The sequence below is a fragment of the Urocampus carinirostris genome, chromosome 2 (assembly GCF_059441175.1).
Source record: "Urocampus carinirostris isolate Australia breed hairy pipefish chromosome 2, RoL_Ucar_1.0, whole genome shotgun sequence".
Taxonomy (NCBI): domain Eukaryota; kingdom Metazoa; phylum Chordata; class Actinopteri; order Syngnathiformes; family Syngnathidae; genus Urocampus; species Urocampus carinirostris.
This window is the reverse complement of record NC_142350.1, coordinates 57513377-57529834: the sequence shown is the minus strand read 5'-3', so window position 1 is coordinate 57529834 and position 16458 is coordinate 57513377. Positions and strand designations below refer to the sequence as shown.

Here is a 16458-nt window from a genome sequence, read left to right as displayed (position 1 = left end):
TACCCTGCTTGGTATCTGTGTGTATGTGCCTTCAGCCTCAAAACAACAATATGGTTAGTAGTATCATGCACAGACGTTTTAAGTGCTGGGGGGTGAAGGCTTAAGGAAAGAAATGTGGGTTTGTGTTCAATTTCTTATAAAGTGAATCTTGAGTGCAGAAACATTGTATATAGATTATCCATCCATCCATTATCTGCACCACTTATACTCAGTAGGGCCGCAGGGTGCTGGAGCCCATACCAGCTATCTTCGAACAGTGGGCAGGGGACACCCTGAACTGGTTGCCTGTCAGTCGCAGGGCACACAGAGACAGACAGCCAATCACATGCAGGGACAATTTGGACCAGCCAATTAACCTGACATGCATGTTTTTGGAATGTAGGAGGAAACCCGAGTATCCGGAGGAGACCCACGCAAGCACGGGGAGAACATGCAAACTCCACAGTAGGTTCGATCTCATGGCCTCAACACTGTGCCACACACGCGCTAACCACTGCACCGCCGTGCTGCCCGTATAAAGATGATATTTAATTTAATGTAACTACTGTGTATGAATGTCTATTAAATTTTAGACATCAGCTTTACAATGTGACAAAACTTAGGATTTACCGTTAGAGTTAAAGCAACAAAAAAATTCCCACGTATTGCCTTTTAGAAACTTTGATTTCAGCTGCACTAGTTTAGAAACAACAGCATTGGGTCGTTTGAACAGCACTATTTACACAAGTCTCGGAAGTGTTTTCCTTTGATTTAAACAAAAAAATGAAAAAGTCTCAGTGTTGCCATTTTTTTACATCTACATTAACAACCAACTTTTGACCTGCTCAACTTATGTCCACCTGCACTAACGACCACGGCCAAAAGATTGTTGTTTTTTCCAGGAGATGCCAATGATCATAGTTTAACGTCTGGCACTGCAACATCTAGCAGTCCGGTAATATGTTTGACAATTTTGGCAGCCAGCCGGCACAGCAATATACAACTACACTTTGTAACTATACAGTGTACCATCTCGGCAGCAAATTGCGTCTTTGTAAGGGATTTGCTACCGGTTGGTCAGAACCGATCTCAATCATGTCAGACTATGCTTAACTGTTAAATAGGTATCAATATAGATTTGTAAGGTTAAAGGGGCAACTCTTTAAAAAGACTGGCAGTATTTTTTTACCTAAATAGTTAAATTGTTATATAAAATATGGATGTTCAATACCATATTTCTTTCGACCAATAGAGATTCTCAACTCTTAAATTGTCACGGATACTAAGTACTGATATACCACATGTACTTCACTTTTCCTTACCTTTTACAAAACGACTATTTTAAAGAAATACCTTTAAATCTTGACTTTAAATATTATTGTATTTCATCAATGTATTAGTATTTCAATTGCCAATTTCTTGTTTAATGGTCACTAAAGGGCAGGCAATATCAGTATCGGCCAACATCAAATCTATTTTAAAAAAGGATGGTATCTGCATCAATACCATACCTACTATTAGTACTCGGCTAAAGAATAATAACTAATATTCCAAAATGGGTTTTGAGAGGTGAGAAGTGTATGTTGTCTAGCACTACCTAGTGACAATCTGCATACACCACTGACTAGTAGCTGGAAATTTTATGTCTTCATTGGGCTGCAGCACTGTTGAGTGTCCCATCTGCACTAACCTAAGAGTGAAAAACGACAGTGGTTACAAGGAGACACAGTCTTGATGCTAATCCAGGATCCCCAGAACATTTTCCCTCCTTAATAATGTCTCAAAATAAACAGTGCGCTCAAAATCTTAAATACAGACGTACTTTAATAGATTATCTTTCTTGGTTAAATTACACTGCTCATAAACACTAATTTATATAAGAATGAAATTATGGAAAAAATACAAATTTGGTCACCACTCAAACCGTACATGCAAATTTAAAAATGACGCTAATATACCGCGGGAATTTTCTGCCAGCACATATAATAATAATAATAATAATTTCCTTGTATTGTCATTCTGTGTAACAATGTACACAGAACGAAATGTCGATTGCACCTGACCCGTTGTAGCGAGCCGATGCAGCCGCAGCCAACAGAGGGCGCCGCCGACCACTTTTTAAGTCTTGTTGCACGGTTCCAGTCAGACCTAAAGTAAGACGATTTTTGAAATGACATTTTATACCTGAGGATTCTCATTGGTGCTATGAGCCTTCTTCACTTTTCTTTTCAGCTCCTCAACCTCCTCCTTCAGCTCCTCCACCCTTCTTTGAGCTTCTGCTCATACAGATATAGAAAATCAAAAGACTACTTGTCTTGATATAAACTACAGTTGGCCTTGCCTCGAACCTTGAATGAGGCATGTGGGGTTGTGCTTGGTCAAATGCTGGTGATACATGCGTTCTGACTCGAGCAGTTCTTTCCTGAGGGCGACGTTCTCCTCCAAGGCGACCCTCAGCTCCGTGTTGAGCTCTCCCTAAATTGTAATAGTTGGGACAAATACAGGTACTCTCTCATTCCTGACTCTTTCTGGGAGATTGATACAGAGGAGGGGATTCCCAGCCCCCTCGCTCAACCCAACTGATGTGTTGAGAGTCATTAGGTGACCAAAACCCCCAATTTCAAACCCTAATGCCGAGCGCCAAGCAGGGAGGCAATGAGTACCAATGTTGTAAGTCTTAGGTATGACTTGGCCGAGGCTTGAAAAAGCAACCTCCCAGTCTCGGAGCGGGCACCCTACCCCCAAGGCCACCGAGCTGGTTTTATCGTACCTTGCAGAAAAACTATTTTGCATCCCACTTGAAAAAACAATCTACCTCATTTTAAGCCCCTTCCCTAGGTTCCTTCATTTCTTCATGCTGAGGTTTTTGAGTTTTTCCTTGCCTTCATGTAGGTTTTAGATCAGAGGATGGTGTAATTAGAGTCTGTACAGCCCTTTAAAACTTTGTGTGATCAAGGGCTATACAAACAAACTTGACATTTTTTTAATACGTAGTTTTCTCTCATTGTAATATAACATTTCTTAAAGTGAATCAAAAATAATATTGAAATGAGAAAAAATATTTGACAAAAAAATAACTTCATTTTTTGAAATAAATTTAGTAACTGTGAAAAAAATATAACAAGAGTCAGCAACATTATTTCAAGTTTACTAAATGAGCATATGATTTTGCTCATTTTACATGATTTATAGCAACAAGTATGTTTAATAAAAGAAAAAAGTATGACTGAAATATGCAAACTTGTCCCTCAGTTGCAATATCTGATACATTCTTCTATTTAGAAAATCATTTAAAATATGTTATTGAAACATGCTAAATTATCTGCCAAAGGTTTAACAATGTTTTTTAGGAATTTATTTCAATATGTATCAGCAACAGTGTATTGCATTTCAAACTCAGTTAAATGTCCCTGGCAAAATATTTTTGTTTGTCATAAGTCTTATTTTCCTAAAATAATTTATAGTAAAGTTATTTTTAGTAATAAAAAGGAAATTTGCTGGAAATCAGCAGAATATCTGCAATGTCAGATACTTTTGCTCATTTTAATTATCATTTCTCCCATTTAAATAAAAATAATTCTTAAATAATTAATCTAATAAATTATTTAAGAAATTAAGAAAGTCTGCCCAAAATGCAATGATTAATTACAAAAATATGTTTTTGTAAAATAAGACAAGTAATACTTAAAATGAGCAAATGTATTCCATACTTATATAACTTCCAACACCAAATAAAATATTCTAGGCTGACTGGCACACAATTTTGCTCATTTTAAACATTTTTGTACCTATGATTTATTCTAAGAACTATTTTAAGGATAAAATAAATGTGGCAAAATTAGCTACAATATTGGACACAATTTAAAGAAAAACAATGTAAATATTTTTCAAACAAGAATTTTGATGAATTGTGAATTAAGAAAAATATTATTTAAAACGAGCATATTACCTGCTTGTGGAGCATGACTAAGATAAAGATATTATCCATTTGAGTGCAACATACTAGCCTGAAGTGAATAACTTGCATTAACCCCCCAAAAAGGTCTTGAACAAAATATAGTATCAAGATAGGGCAAACCTATCTGCGTGTAAGTTACCAGATCAGCAGTGAACTTGTTCAAATCTGCTTTGCGATCTTTCTCTTGTGCGGCTGCAAAAAGGCACAAGGCGCCTACTTCCTCTTTTAAGGTCTTGACCTCAGCATCCTGGGTAGATATATGATTTTCCATCATAGCAAGGATCTGTACAATCTTCACTGCATCGGGAAAAGAGAGCAAGTATGAAGAGGTCTCTGAATCTCAACTTCCTGCAATAAGATAGAATCCTCAAAGCGAACTCACTCAGGAAGTTGGTGTTAAGTTGCAAAGTTCTCTTTCCCACCCACTGTTTGTCCATGAGGTCAAGCAGCTCCCCCAAGGGCTTCCTGTAACTATTCTGCAAATAGAATTCATATTATATGAAAGCAAATGAATATGCTATAATGCAATAACAGAAAACCTTTATAATACCTGCTGGTTGTTTTCTGCGTGGGTCTGTCTGACTTGGGGTAGCCATGCAGGAAATGAAATAAGGTTGGAGTTGGTCAAATTATCCGTTTGGGGTTGTTTAATCAGAGCTTGAAAACGTCACAACACAGAGCTGAATACCTGCTACTACCTAGTCTGGGAATCGAATGTTGCATTTCTGTGTATATGAGATGAAAATGATTCTTTCTATCCATCTATCTATCGATCCATCCATTTACCCATCCATCTATCTATCTATTCATTACTAAAATAAAAAATCTCATTGATTTTTTTTAAATGCATTTATGGATTATTGATAAATGAGGGATGGTTGTAAATTTTACACTCGTCAAGTTTTGTGATGCAAAAAAAAAACCATGCATCCCTATTACACATCAATGTGGATGTGAAAAAGTGTAATGGAGCATGTTTTTTGCCAAATGAAAATCACAGTTCAGAAATATATTGACATATCTCCAACAAGGAGTTTTTTTTTTAGAAACTAATATAAAAAAAAAAACGATATGCTAAAAATAAGCCATGATTCACGCTGGTGAAATAAAGTGGCCTTGTGTTGCCATCTAGTGTTGGAATTAAATAATTACAATAAAGATGGCATAAAAGATAAGCCTACGATATGATTCTCTAGGAAAAATGTGTTAAAGCCAAATTTATGTTTTTAACGACGAGATTGTGGATAGTTGTGGATATTGGCATGTTAGAATAAACCTCTCAGGGAGATAACAAGTATTACTGTAGGGTTTTAACCTATAAGAACCCAGAGACATTTTTCATTAAAGGAAAATAAATCAGACATAGCGTTTTATGACAAAGAAACTGGGAAGTTCAAAGTGTTTGTCAGGGTTTAAACAAACAAAAAAAACAAAAGAAAAAGAAAATATTTTACCTGGGTGCTGATGAGAGAACTGTAACTCTTTCTGAGAGTAAGTGGCAATGGCATGCTTCAAATCAACATCATCAGTGTCAGTCAGAAGGTCAAGCTTCTTTTTGAGCCGATCCAATAAAACCTGCCTGTTATCGCAGTTTCTGAAAATCACAAGCAAGACAAATAAATAGAGCTATATAAATAGTATGTAATGCATACATTTGTGCATTTTTCCCACTCAAGCCATGAAAAAATGTGTATTAAGGCACACTTAAAGTCTAAAATAACATGGTTAAAGGGACAGTGTGTACGAGTAAGAATACAAACTACGGAAACTTAGTGATTAAACCATTGGTTTTTCACAGTTTTTTTCGAGCCTTCGGCAAGGTTTTTGGGTACCTGTAGCAGACAGATGGCGGATGAATATGTCAGCTCCCTCTCGGTGAGGCCCATGTCATGTAAAATAAATACTAATTTCTCGACCTACAAGTATTTAAAAAGATGCTCATTGACATGACAATTTGTGTACTTTTCTATCATTTAAATCAACGTTGTTACTTTTAAATGAATGAAGGGGTTTTCATCACTAGGTGCAAAATAATACACACTGTCCCTTTAAATACACCTGAACTGATTATTCAATTACCCACATGTTAATTAACATTCTTATCAGTTAATGTGACAGTTGTTTAACGTTTCGTTAAAATTACCTGTTTTAATAAGTGTGACTGACACAGCAGCAGGGTGATTAGAATATCTGATCCTCCTCATAAAATGGAGCTCTGTACCACCCAATAAAAACGAAAAATAACTAGATTCCATCCCAAAAAAAACCATCTTTATTCAGTTAAAAAATGATATGTATTTAAAAAATAATAATTTATAATTTGGAGTAAATAAAGTAAAATAGTCATAACAACTATTTTGGGTTTTAACTTGGTCCATGTTAGATGTGCAAAGCACACCCCAATTTTAGACATCTATTTTTGGACTAAATCAGGTCTTAAATTGACCACAACAGATTTAGTCCAAAATATAACACCCAAAAGACATTTGGTGCTGGGTGGTATAAAGCTGATGATGAATTAAGACAACTTAGGGTAACAAAAACAAATTATTTTGACTGTAAATGACAGCAGGAAAGACCTGACTGAGGCTGACAGGGAGTTAGAAAAAAGCAACACCGCTATTTGTATTTTAATATCATATTGTACCTTTGTTGTGTATACTGCTTCTTGGCATTCTTGCGCTCCGCATCTTTGACCGGACATGCATCTAAAGAGGAAAAATGACACAAAAATAATAATAAATGACCTGTGACGTGCGGTCTGTTTGACATTTGATATTTCCGCAACTCTTAAGCAGCCTGGCTGACATTTTACCTAACTTGCGAAGACTGGCCATGGCATGCACCATAAAAGCTCGGTAGTAGGGCTCATTCTTGCTTAGCGGGTTGAGTCTCAGATCAAGTTCTCTCAAAAGTGGCAATTCGAACAAAACTTTTACTTCTTCAAGGGAAGGTATGCAGTTATAGTAAAGATTTAGGATCTTTAATTGTTTTAAGTGTTGCAGACCCTAAGAGGATAAAAAAGGACATTAAAAAATAAGCAAAAAAAGGGACAATTAATTTGAACCCACGGTAACCTACCTCAACTGAGACTAATGAATTATGTGAAAGGTTCAGAGATTTCAAACGCACAAAGTTGGCCAGTCCATTTCCTAGATATCCGATTTTCTGCTTGTATGTACCAGGGAGACTCAGCGACCTAACATCTCCTGTCAGAATATACAGGACTATACAATTAGAATACTGCACTTTTATAAAGTTCCTTATTTTCTGTAATGCAATTAAAAACGAAATGTCATACATTCTGGAATCATCAATCAACTGAAATTTAAAAAAAAGTATTTTACTGTTTTAGTATTGCTGATTATGGAATACACTCAAATATACTATCTTAAAATATTAGAATATAAAAATAAAAAAGTATACTAGTAGCTTTTCAACTAATTAGCTATAACAAATAATAAAATGCTGTCATACATTAGTGGATTGAAAATTCATGCAGAATGCATGACATTAAAAAAACATAGCATAAATTAAGGAACTTTAGCACATTATTCTAATTTTGTGAGACAGTCTTGAAGAGTAACATTTTATTTACTACCCACACTAGTTACGTTTAATTACAACTAGCTGTCAGTAGTGAAGTTAGCAAAGCCTCAAATAGCCAGCATAGCAATTATTTTGGATAAATTGACTTCGATATATTTATTATGTTTCACTATAATAAATATTGAAGGAATGTGTTACCAAGGCGTGGTCGACTTAATCCCAATTTATTCAATATCCATTCTTCGCTTAAAGCCATGAAAATCACCGGCGCCATCTTTTAAACTTGCTTAAAAGTTGATTGAAAATGCTGTTTGATGTCAAATAAACGCAAATGAGCAAGGAAGGAGGGATTTCCAGGCGATGAATTAAGTTTGTATTTCCACAATTTTAGTGAAAAACAACAATAAATAAACGTATCGTTATTAAAACACCGAAAAATCAGGCAGCCACCCTTTATGACATAAATATTCGGTATGCATTTATTTTGCGCATGCGCATCGGTGACCTCTGCATGTGACATGTGATCAAAACAAGCGTGCCACTATTTTGCAAAATTTACCCTTCCGGAACGCTTTTGGCTTTAATCACTGTAATAATATAATGATGTCCAATGTATGTATATATTTTCAATCGCAGGCATTTAATTTTTGGTATATACCTTTAATCGACCCATCTTTGTTTTCATCTTTTTTTCTCTTCATATAAACTCGTTACGGTATGCACACAGTGGAATAAATTAAGTGTGACCAGAACTATTCGATATTTAATCACTGACAAAGCAAAACTATGATTGCTTTGTAAGACTTTAGAATTCCCTCCGTGGGCTTATTTAGTGTGGTATTATGCTGCTGATACATGTAATTGCACTACTTTTTCCATTACGCTGTTGTTCTGATAAACTTACAACGTATGCCTCACTTCAAGCACGGCTTTGTAAACCTTTTTGCGTATTGCATGACGGATGGATGGATACATCAAGGGGCCCCATTTCCCATGGTGTGTCTTGGGCAAGTACAGCCTGGCGGTGCCTATCCCTCTCCATGCCAACAAATCTATACATACGTAGACATTTTGGGTGTTGGGTGAATCTGCTAACCACTACACTAAAGAAAAATTACATGACATTCACAAGTCTTTATTGTAGTTTATCTTGGAGTGCCACGTCTATTCCCTATGTAGTCAATGTTCATTACGTTGGATTGACTCTTGGCAGGAATTGGTCTTTTGCCTTCTTCAAGCACACGCCTCACCTCGCTCCAGAATGATGCAAAGTGGGCAGGAGAGCCTTTTGTTCCTTTCGCTTAGGCAAGACAGCATCACTGCTTGTGTTCTCCTCTGTGGCTCCTGCCCACTGTTTGGACTGTGTGACACTTCTGTGCGGATCCACCCACAATCCTGAGTCGATGCATCGGGCTAGGATCTTTGGGCTGTTGCCTCAAGGTGTGCAGGAAAACACATAGGGCCCCTGGCTAATATAACAATTAGCCTGAAACTAAGTTTGGTGCCAAGTTTCGAACCCCTCGCTTCTAAAGTCAACCAGAGAGGGAACCATAAAGTAGCTTGTGAACGATTCAATGTCCACAGGCTGGTGGATCTCAAAACAATACTTAGATAGGTTTTTGTTGGATGTATCTGACCAATATCACTTGAACATGGAGACTGTGGTAATGCATACACACAGCTTGGCATTGCATATTTGAAAATGCTTTCAAAGACATTCTGTTGTGGTTTTAGATTAACTCGTTTAAGGTATATTAATGGTGACTTAATAAATCAACAATTCAGTGGAACCTTGGAGTTTAAATATAATGTAATGCCAAATGCTTTTTTGTTCTATTCTTGACCATTTAAATAATTACAGGTTGCACAATGCAGGGCTAACTTGCTGGTTAGCACGTTTACATTGTGTATGGATGTTTAAAGCTTTTACTTATTTGCTTGAGTCGAATATTAATCAGGATTAGATACTTGTCATGTACATATTTCTTTCACTCACCTTATGCTCATATATCTGCTAGAATGCCATAAATGTTGAGTAAAATACACTGAAAAGTGATTAATTGTAAGTAAAATATTAGCCAACCTACTTTTGCAGTATTTCAGCAATATATTATCTAGTTTGTTTCTCATGAGCTAGTTATGTTTCACCAGCTTCCATCCGCACTGAGCAAGCTCGCTGCAGCTGCAGCCTCTAAATGGGCCAATATTGCAGAGGAGGAGGAGAAAGAGGCGGAGAAAAGAGTCGGATGGGCTGCACAGCAGTGGGATGCTGCTGCTGGCATGAGACAGGAGGCTGCATGGGAAAAACATGTCATGGATGAAGTGTGTAATGGGAATACAAATAAAGGAGATGTCGGATTATCGTCGCAAAGAAAAGGAAGACAGTACGCGTTGAGGTAAAAATTAAGCATGACGGAATGTGGTACATATTTTACATGCTTAGAAATGTCCTCTGCTGCATGATATTTTGTCTCGGTTTACAGGAACTGTTGCACTGCATAGAGATGTACGCCTTCTACTCACTTTTAGTCTACATCTTCTACACTGTCTTCAAAAAGGAGGAAGAGGAAGATGCCTTGGAGGCATCTTGTGGAGTCTCCACAGACGTACGTCTAGCCACATCATATGCAGTCTCGGGGGTCTCTTTGTCAGATATTAGCAGTTTGCTGGGGAGGTTAAGCATGAGTCATACTAAAAACCTGTCAGATAAAATTGAGCATATTTTTAAAGAAATATAAAGCTCCACGGCGAAGAGCTCGTGGCGCAATGTGTAAATATTGTGATCACTGCTATCTGACCCCTATTTATCATGCTGTGCTCAGGAGGCTAGACCTGTTTCCATGGAAACAGGGAGAAGAAGGAATGATGGCCACGCTCCCAAAATAAAAAAGAAAGCCTCTTCTAATATTAGAGACTCAAGTAAGTGGTAAAAAATAAACGGTGATGCTGATTTGAATTTACCAAAAAAGTCATGTGAATTGGCTAAACATGAAACTTTCCTTATTTTAGTGTTTTATAACTGAAACAGTGGATTTTATGGCTCAACTCATTTGTTTACATTCGCCTAGGCAGTAGCAGTGACAGCGATGACACGTCCCTGAGTGATGAAGATGAGCAAGATGGTTCTCCCATCCCAGCCTGCACTCCCCTGGCAGCATTTTTATCCTTTAAGCAAGAGTCCGACAAGCAGAGGAACTCACAGGGACAGCTGGAGACAACAACAAAGGTAAATGTTTGACATAAGTAAGAAATCCCCACCTATAAACTACATATCCATCCACTGAACTGTTTCACAGTTGGGAGAATCCCCCCTGATGGCCGTCATGTCTCATCTGCTGAGCTTCCTGGAGCAGTACTCCCACTTCCAGCAGCTGCAACAGCAGGCCGACCAGTACCGCGTCCAGCTCAAGCGGCACCGGGTGCAGCATCGCCGACAGATGAAGGCGCTGAGAGCCTCCTACCGCCAGCGCCTCAAGGACAAGAAGAGCATCATTTGCAACCTGGAGGAGGCTGTCAGCCAGCAGCTGAGCCCATTGAGCGAAGGTGAGGGAAAGGGGATCCAGCATGGAAACTGGGGGAGGGGCATAGCGTAATTGGACATTTACATGAGTCGATGGTGTGGTTTAGAGAAGAACATAACATCAAAGCTGTTGAGGTTGATTCAGACCATAAACGGTTCCTTATCATAGTCAAGTCCAGTCAAGTCATGTTTATTTGTGACACCTTAATCACAAAGAGTCTCAAAGGGCTGCACAGACCACAGATTATTGCAAACCACAGACTATTATGACACCACCCCTTGATCTAAAACCTACACGAGGGTAAATAATACACAGATATTGTCCACATAAAATATAAGCTATTCATATGCTATAGAATAAAAGTGTGTTTTAAGTTTAGATTTAAACATTTCCACTGAGGTTGCAGATTGAATCTCAGGGGGAAGAGCATTCCACAGCACCGGGGTCCGAATGGAGAACGCTCTCAAACCTGCGGATCTCTTCTTGGCTCTTGGGATCACTAGTAGACCAGCATTTTCAGAGCAACGGCTCCGGACCGGAACATAGGGGGAAATTAAATCTGAATGATATGAGGGAGCAAGTCCATGTATGATTTTGTATAATACCAACAGAACCTTAAAATCACATCTCAAGACAACAGGGAGCCAATGCAGGTTAGCTAAAATCGGGGTAATAATAATGTGAATTTCAATTAGTAACCTCTACTAAAGTAAGCTGGGACAGGCTCAAACTCACCCGTAATCCTACTGAAGACAAATGGCCCCAAAATAAGTTCATGGTGTTCGAACTGTGGTTCATATACAACCTGTTAGTGTTACATTTAACTTTAAAAAATGTTTTTTACTGTTATTTTTCATTTCAAGCAAGTTGCTACAAACATCACATAACAAAAATGAGTGATTGATTGATTGATTGACATTTGAAGATTAACAAATCACACAAAAATGAAAAAAAAAAAGATAACATGACAGGTAATAGGAGACCCGTCCTCTAAATAACTCTGGACGCTTCTTATATCAATATATATATATATATATATATATATATATATATATATATATATATATATATATATATATATATATATATATATATATATATATATATATATATATATATATATATATATATATATAAAACAGTTACATTTGAATCATGATATAGAATTACTGTTTCTGTAGTTTATTCTCTTTTCTTTTCGATTTTCGTTCCCATCCTTCTATATAGTCTTTAGCAACAATACTATGTGTAAAACCAGAGAGGCAATGGCATTTTCTAATGTACATTTTTGAAATGGGATTTAACATAAAAAAAACAACAACAAAAACAAAGTGATAGCACAAGGGAGTAAAGAAGAGGAAAAAATTACGAAGAACGTGTGAGATAGTGTTGTTTTTACTTTTTTTAAACATGAGATTCCAGAAGTGAAATCTATGGTTGTCAATTGAGCGGAGGGTTTACAGAAAATAAAACAAATACAATTATTAAAAAATAATACTAAATGAGGTCATTAGCTGAGTAAGGGCCCGGTCACACAGCCGTTTGCGTCTGTATCGCGGGTAAAATTTTGCGTTTTTTTTTTTTGCCCGTGGTTGCCCGCGATGGAAAATGCGCAAAATTGGCCGACCCGCTGTTCATCGGTGGTATGCCCGCAAAACAGACGCCGGCGACTGTTCCGCTTCCTCATCGTGTCATTTCCGCGTCATTTTCTCGTGTGGACCACGGGTATAAAAGCTGCCGAGCCGGCGTTATGCCGAGAAATGCATCCTTGCCGAGATTTGCATCCCCTCGCTACTACAACCACTTTTACCTCGTTTTATCTCACTTTTATATCACTTTTAGGGAATTTAATGGCGAACATATAACCAAAACCACTTCGTCTTGCATTTGTTGGGAATGTAATACAACTTAAACCATTCCGTCTTTGTATTTGTTGTGAATGTAATCGAACGGTAATGCACGCCGTATACAAATCACTTTTGAGCAGGTAACATGTTTATTTTGCCTTTTTCTATTCAAATCGCTCGTATTGAAACTGTTATGCACTCTACCATAAAGCTTATTTCTGTATAATAAGCTTTACGGTAGAGTGCATAACAGTTCTCAAAAGTGATTTATATACGGTGTGCATTACCGTTCGATTACGTTCACAACAAAAACAAAGACGGAATGGTTTATGTTGTATTACATTCCCAACAAATGCAAGACGAAGTGGATTTGGTTATATGTTTGCCATTACATTCCCTAAAAGTGAGATAAAACGAGGTAAAAGTGGTTGTAGTAGCGAGGGGATGCAAATCTCGGCAGGGATGCATTTCTCGGCATAACACCGGGCTGTAGAAATCATAACCGCTCAAGACACAGTCCCGTGAAGATCAAGATTTCAAGCTATGGCACCGAAGAAGCTAATATGTTATTATTGCAATAGTTTTTTATTTTTATGTTATTATCTTGTTATGAAATTAAAAGAAATGTCAAGAAATAAAAATGGATTAAGACGAGGTCACTACGGTGACAGGGATCCATGTCCACCCCTTGACGTCTCGAGCACAACTGACGTGTGCTCGGCAAATCGCGCTGTATATACGCAGAGAAAGGCGTTTGACCGTCACACGCGTAACACGCTAATTTCACGTAATAACACCGCGATACAGGCGCAGAACATGCTATGACCGTGCTCCACCAACGATTACCCGCTGAAATTTCGCGCCCTACCCATGTGTAACCACGCCCTGGCCGCGGCCAGAGCACGTCGTTCCGCGTCATTTCCGCGTCATTACCTCGTGTGCCGCCCGCGGTTAACACGTGGTCTAAAGTTTTGAGCAGCGCAAAACTATTTCGCGCTGCCAACCGCGTGTGAATTTCAGACCGCGTATATAGCACTGCTGTATCTCGTCTGTATGGCGATCTTAAAGCGTTCAACAACAGGCAGAAATTTTTGGCCGTGATTCAGACGCAAACGGCTGTGTGACCGAATCCTAAATTCCGTAGATTACACTGTAAAACCTGTTGGGTAAAAATAACCCAATATGGGTCACGAGAATACGATTCCACAGTTGGGGTTGGTTTGTCCCAATTTCAAAGTTTTTTTTATACAAATGAACCCACGAAACATATGTCATTTTATTAGTGGATATTTATTTGAAAACCCCAAATATTGGGTTGTTTGTTTTGAACAACCCATAACAATATGTTCTTCTGTTTCAAATCCCGCAAAATCACGTTGTTTGCTTAAAACTGTCAAGACCAGAACGGAGACAGGACCCACTTGCGTTGCGTTTCTCACAAGTTTTATTGGAAGGAAGAGAAAGGGTTGCGCCCACGATCCGGTGATTGCTGGACGCGGGAAGCTGTCATGATTACCCAAGTGGAGCCACCTGGGGCAATCATCTGGCGCGCTGGAATGTGCCTTCTGATTGGGTTATGTTCCCTATTTAAGCATTCTACACCGAGACATGGGGGTCGGAGGATTAATCCTGTAATTCTGTACATCTGTACCCCGTATGACGCTCCCGATTACCTGTGCCTTGTTTACCTGATTCTCTCTGCCTGCCTCCGATCCGACCTGCTTCCGTCCCAAGCTACGATCTCCTCTTCAGTCCCGGTAAACTCGACCTGCTTCCGTCCCACGCTACGATTGGCTACGTGTCCCGAAGCTGTCTTCACGACGTGGCTGCTCACGTTCGACGGTCATCGTGTTTCCCGCTAACCCTTACGCTTCCCCAAATAAAAGACTTGTAACGAACGCTCTGGGGTCCCCTACTCTGTTCTGGTAATCCCCGTGACAGAATCCTCCGACCAGAATGGACCCCGCGTTCGTACATTTGCCCCCTGACCACTATCAAAGCCTGAATCAGCAGCGCAATTCCCCTTCAGAATGCGCAGTTCGGCAAGTCCTTTCCGACATGGCGAAATTGGCTGAGGCACCTCCGGCCGTATGACTGCGCAATGACTCCCATGCCTGCCTGTTCGACTCCCAAGCCTGCCTGTTCGACTCCCAAGCCTGCCTGTTCGACTCCCAAGCCTGCCTGTTCGACTCCCAAGCCTGCCTGTTCGACTCCCAAGCCTGCCTGTTCGACTCCCAAGCCTGCCTGTTCGACTCCCATGCCTGCCTGTTCGACTCCCATGCCTGCCTGTTCGACTCCCATGCCTGCCTGCTCGACTCCCATGCCTGCCCTGAGTCTGCCTGTACTGATTTTGTCCCGTCTTTCCTCTCCTGTCTTGTCTGTTCCCTTTCCGCTCCCCGGAGTCCGACTCTTCTGAATCTGACCCCCCTGAGTCTGGACTCTTCTGAATCTGACCCCCCCTGAGTCTGGACTCTTCTGAATCTGACCCCCCCTGAGTCTGGACTCTTCTGAATCTGACCCCCCTGAGTCTGGACTCTTCTGATTCTGCCTGTCCTGTCTGATTCTGCCTGTCCTGATCTGCCTGTGTTTCCCTGTGACGTGTCTTGGGTTAAATTTTTTTTTATTTTTTTTTCTGAGGGACTTCTGGAGCCGTCCCTTGAGGGGGGGGTTCTGTCATGATTACCCAAGTGGAGCCACCTGGGGCAATCATCTGGCGCGCTGGAATGTGCCTTCTGATTGGGTTATGTTCCCTATTTAAGCATTCTACACCGAGACATGGGGGTCGGAGGATTAATCCTGTAATTCTGTACATCTGTACCCCGTATGACGCTCCCGATTACCTGTGCCTTGTTTACCTGATTCTCTCTGCCTGCCTCCGATCCGACCTGCTTCCGTCCCAAGCTACGATCTCCTCTTCAGTCCCGGTAAACTCGACCTGCTTCCGTCCACGCTACGATCGTCTCTTCAGTCCCGGTAAACTCGACCTGCTTCCGTCCCACGCTACGATTGGCTACGTGTCCCGAAGCTGTCTTCACGACGTGGCTGCTCACGTTCGACGGTCATCGTGTTTCCCGCTAACCCTTACGCTTCCCCAAATAAAAGACTTGTAACGAACGCTCTGGGGTCCCCTGCTCTGTTCTGGTAATCCCCGTGACAGAAGCAGGTCACTCTGAACGCGGAAGTGGATCTTCCGTGGCGAGAGATGGCGGTGTCGGGAAGGGAAAACAGGTCAGAGAGCAAAAAGAGGAGAGCAAAAACATGGTCGGGGTCGGAAGTGAGTCGTAAGCCAGGAAAGGAGAGTAGACGGGGTCGGAGACAAAAAGAGGTCGAAAGCCGGGACGGGAGAGTAGACGTGGTCAGGATCAAAAACAGGTCGAAGCCGGGGGACAGACGGGAGCAAAAAACAGTTGGGAGTCAGGGTCGAAAAAGGCTTGCCTAGTGTTAACTGAGGTCAAAACTGAATCCCTAATGTTTCCGATAGCAGGTAGTTGCCTTGCATGGCTGACGCTGCTATCGGTTTGTTAGTGTGTAAAAGGGAAAAGTGTGAAGCACATTGGAAAGCACTTTGGGAGGCCTTCATTGACTTGAGAAGCGCTATATAAAT

The 16458-nt window shown here is 40.0% G+C and overlaps 2 protein-coding genes across 4 annotated transcripts in view; one reads left to right on the top strand and one right to left on the bottom strand.

The window, feature by feature from the left end:
- Positions 1-390: 390 nt before the first annotated feature.
- cep72 (centrosomal protein 72) lies at positions 391-7965 on the bottom strand. 3 transcript variants are annotated; one of them, XM_088327266.1, is made up of 11 exons: positions 7685-7965; positions 7019-7146; positions 6753-6945; positions 6585-6645; positions 5392-5531; positions 4488-4519; positions 4320-4413; positions 4077-4234; positions 2328-2454; positions 2164-2255; positions 391-1669 (listed from the first exon to the last, which is right to left on the bottom strand). In XM_088327266.1, exons 1-11 carry the CDS (start codon positions 7758-7760, stop codon positions 1628-1630), a joined length of 1143 nt encoding a protein of 380 aa, XP_088183392.1. In that variant the 5' UTR covers positions 7761-7965; the 3' UTR covers positions 391-1627. The 3 variants fall into 3 exon arrangements, with proteins under 3 accessions (XP_088183392.1, XP_088183393.1, XP_088183394.1); XM_088327267.1 differs by lacking the exons at positions 2164-2255; positions 2328-2454; XM_088327268.1 differs by lacking the exons at positions 6753-6945; positions 7019-7146.
- A 1759-nt stretch (positions 7966-9724) lies between these two features.
- LOC148372684 (kinesin-like protein KIFC3) overlaps positions 9725-16458 on the top strand; it is a 21624-nt gene continuing 14890 nt past the window's right edge. The window contains exons 1-5 of the mRNA XM_088327263.1: positions 9725-9882; positions 9970-10092; positions 10309-10405; positions 10555-10712; positions 10783-11029. Coding sequence (XP_088183389.1) covers positions 9991-10092; positions 10309-10405; positions 10555-10712; positions 10783-11029 — 604 coding nt within the window. The 5' untranslated portion in view covers positions 9725-9882; positions 9970-9990. The remainder of the gene's footprint in view (positions 9883-9969; positions 10093-10308; positions 10406-10554; positions 10713-10782; positions 11030-16458) is intronic.

Bases quoted from the DNA above. Each gene is read 5' to 3' on its own strand.
- cep72 (XM_088327266.1), bottom strand. From the start codon at position 7,760: ATGGCGCCGGTGATTTTCATGGCTTTAAGCGAAGAATGGATATTGAAT. The intron at 6,646-6,752 runs GTAAAATGTCAG...TTTCCTCTTTAG, and splicing joins GGCCAGTCTTCGCAAGTTAG to ATGCATGTCCGGTCAAAGAT. The intron at 2,256-2,327 runs GTTCGAGGCAAG...CTGTATGAGCAG, and splicing joins CCCCACATGCCTCATTCAAG to AAGCTCAAAGAAGGGTGGAG.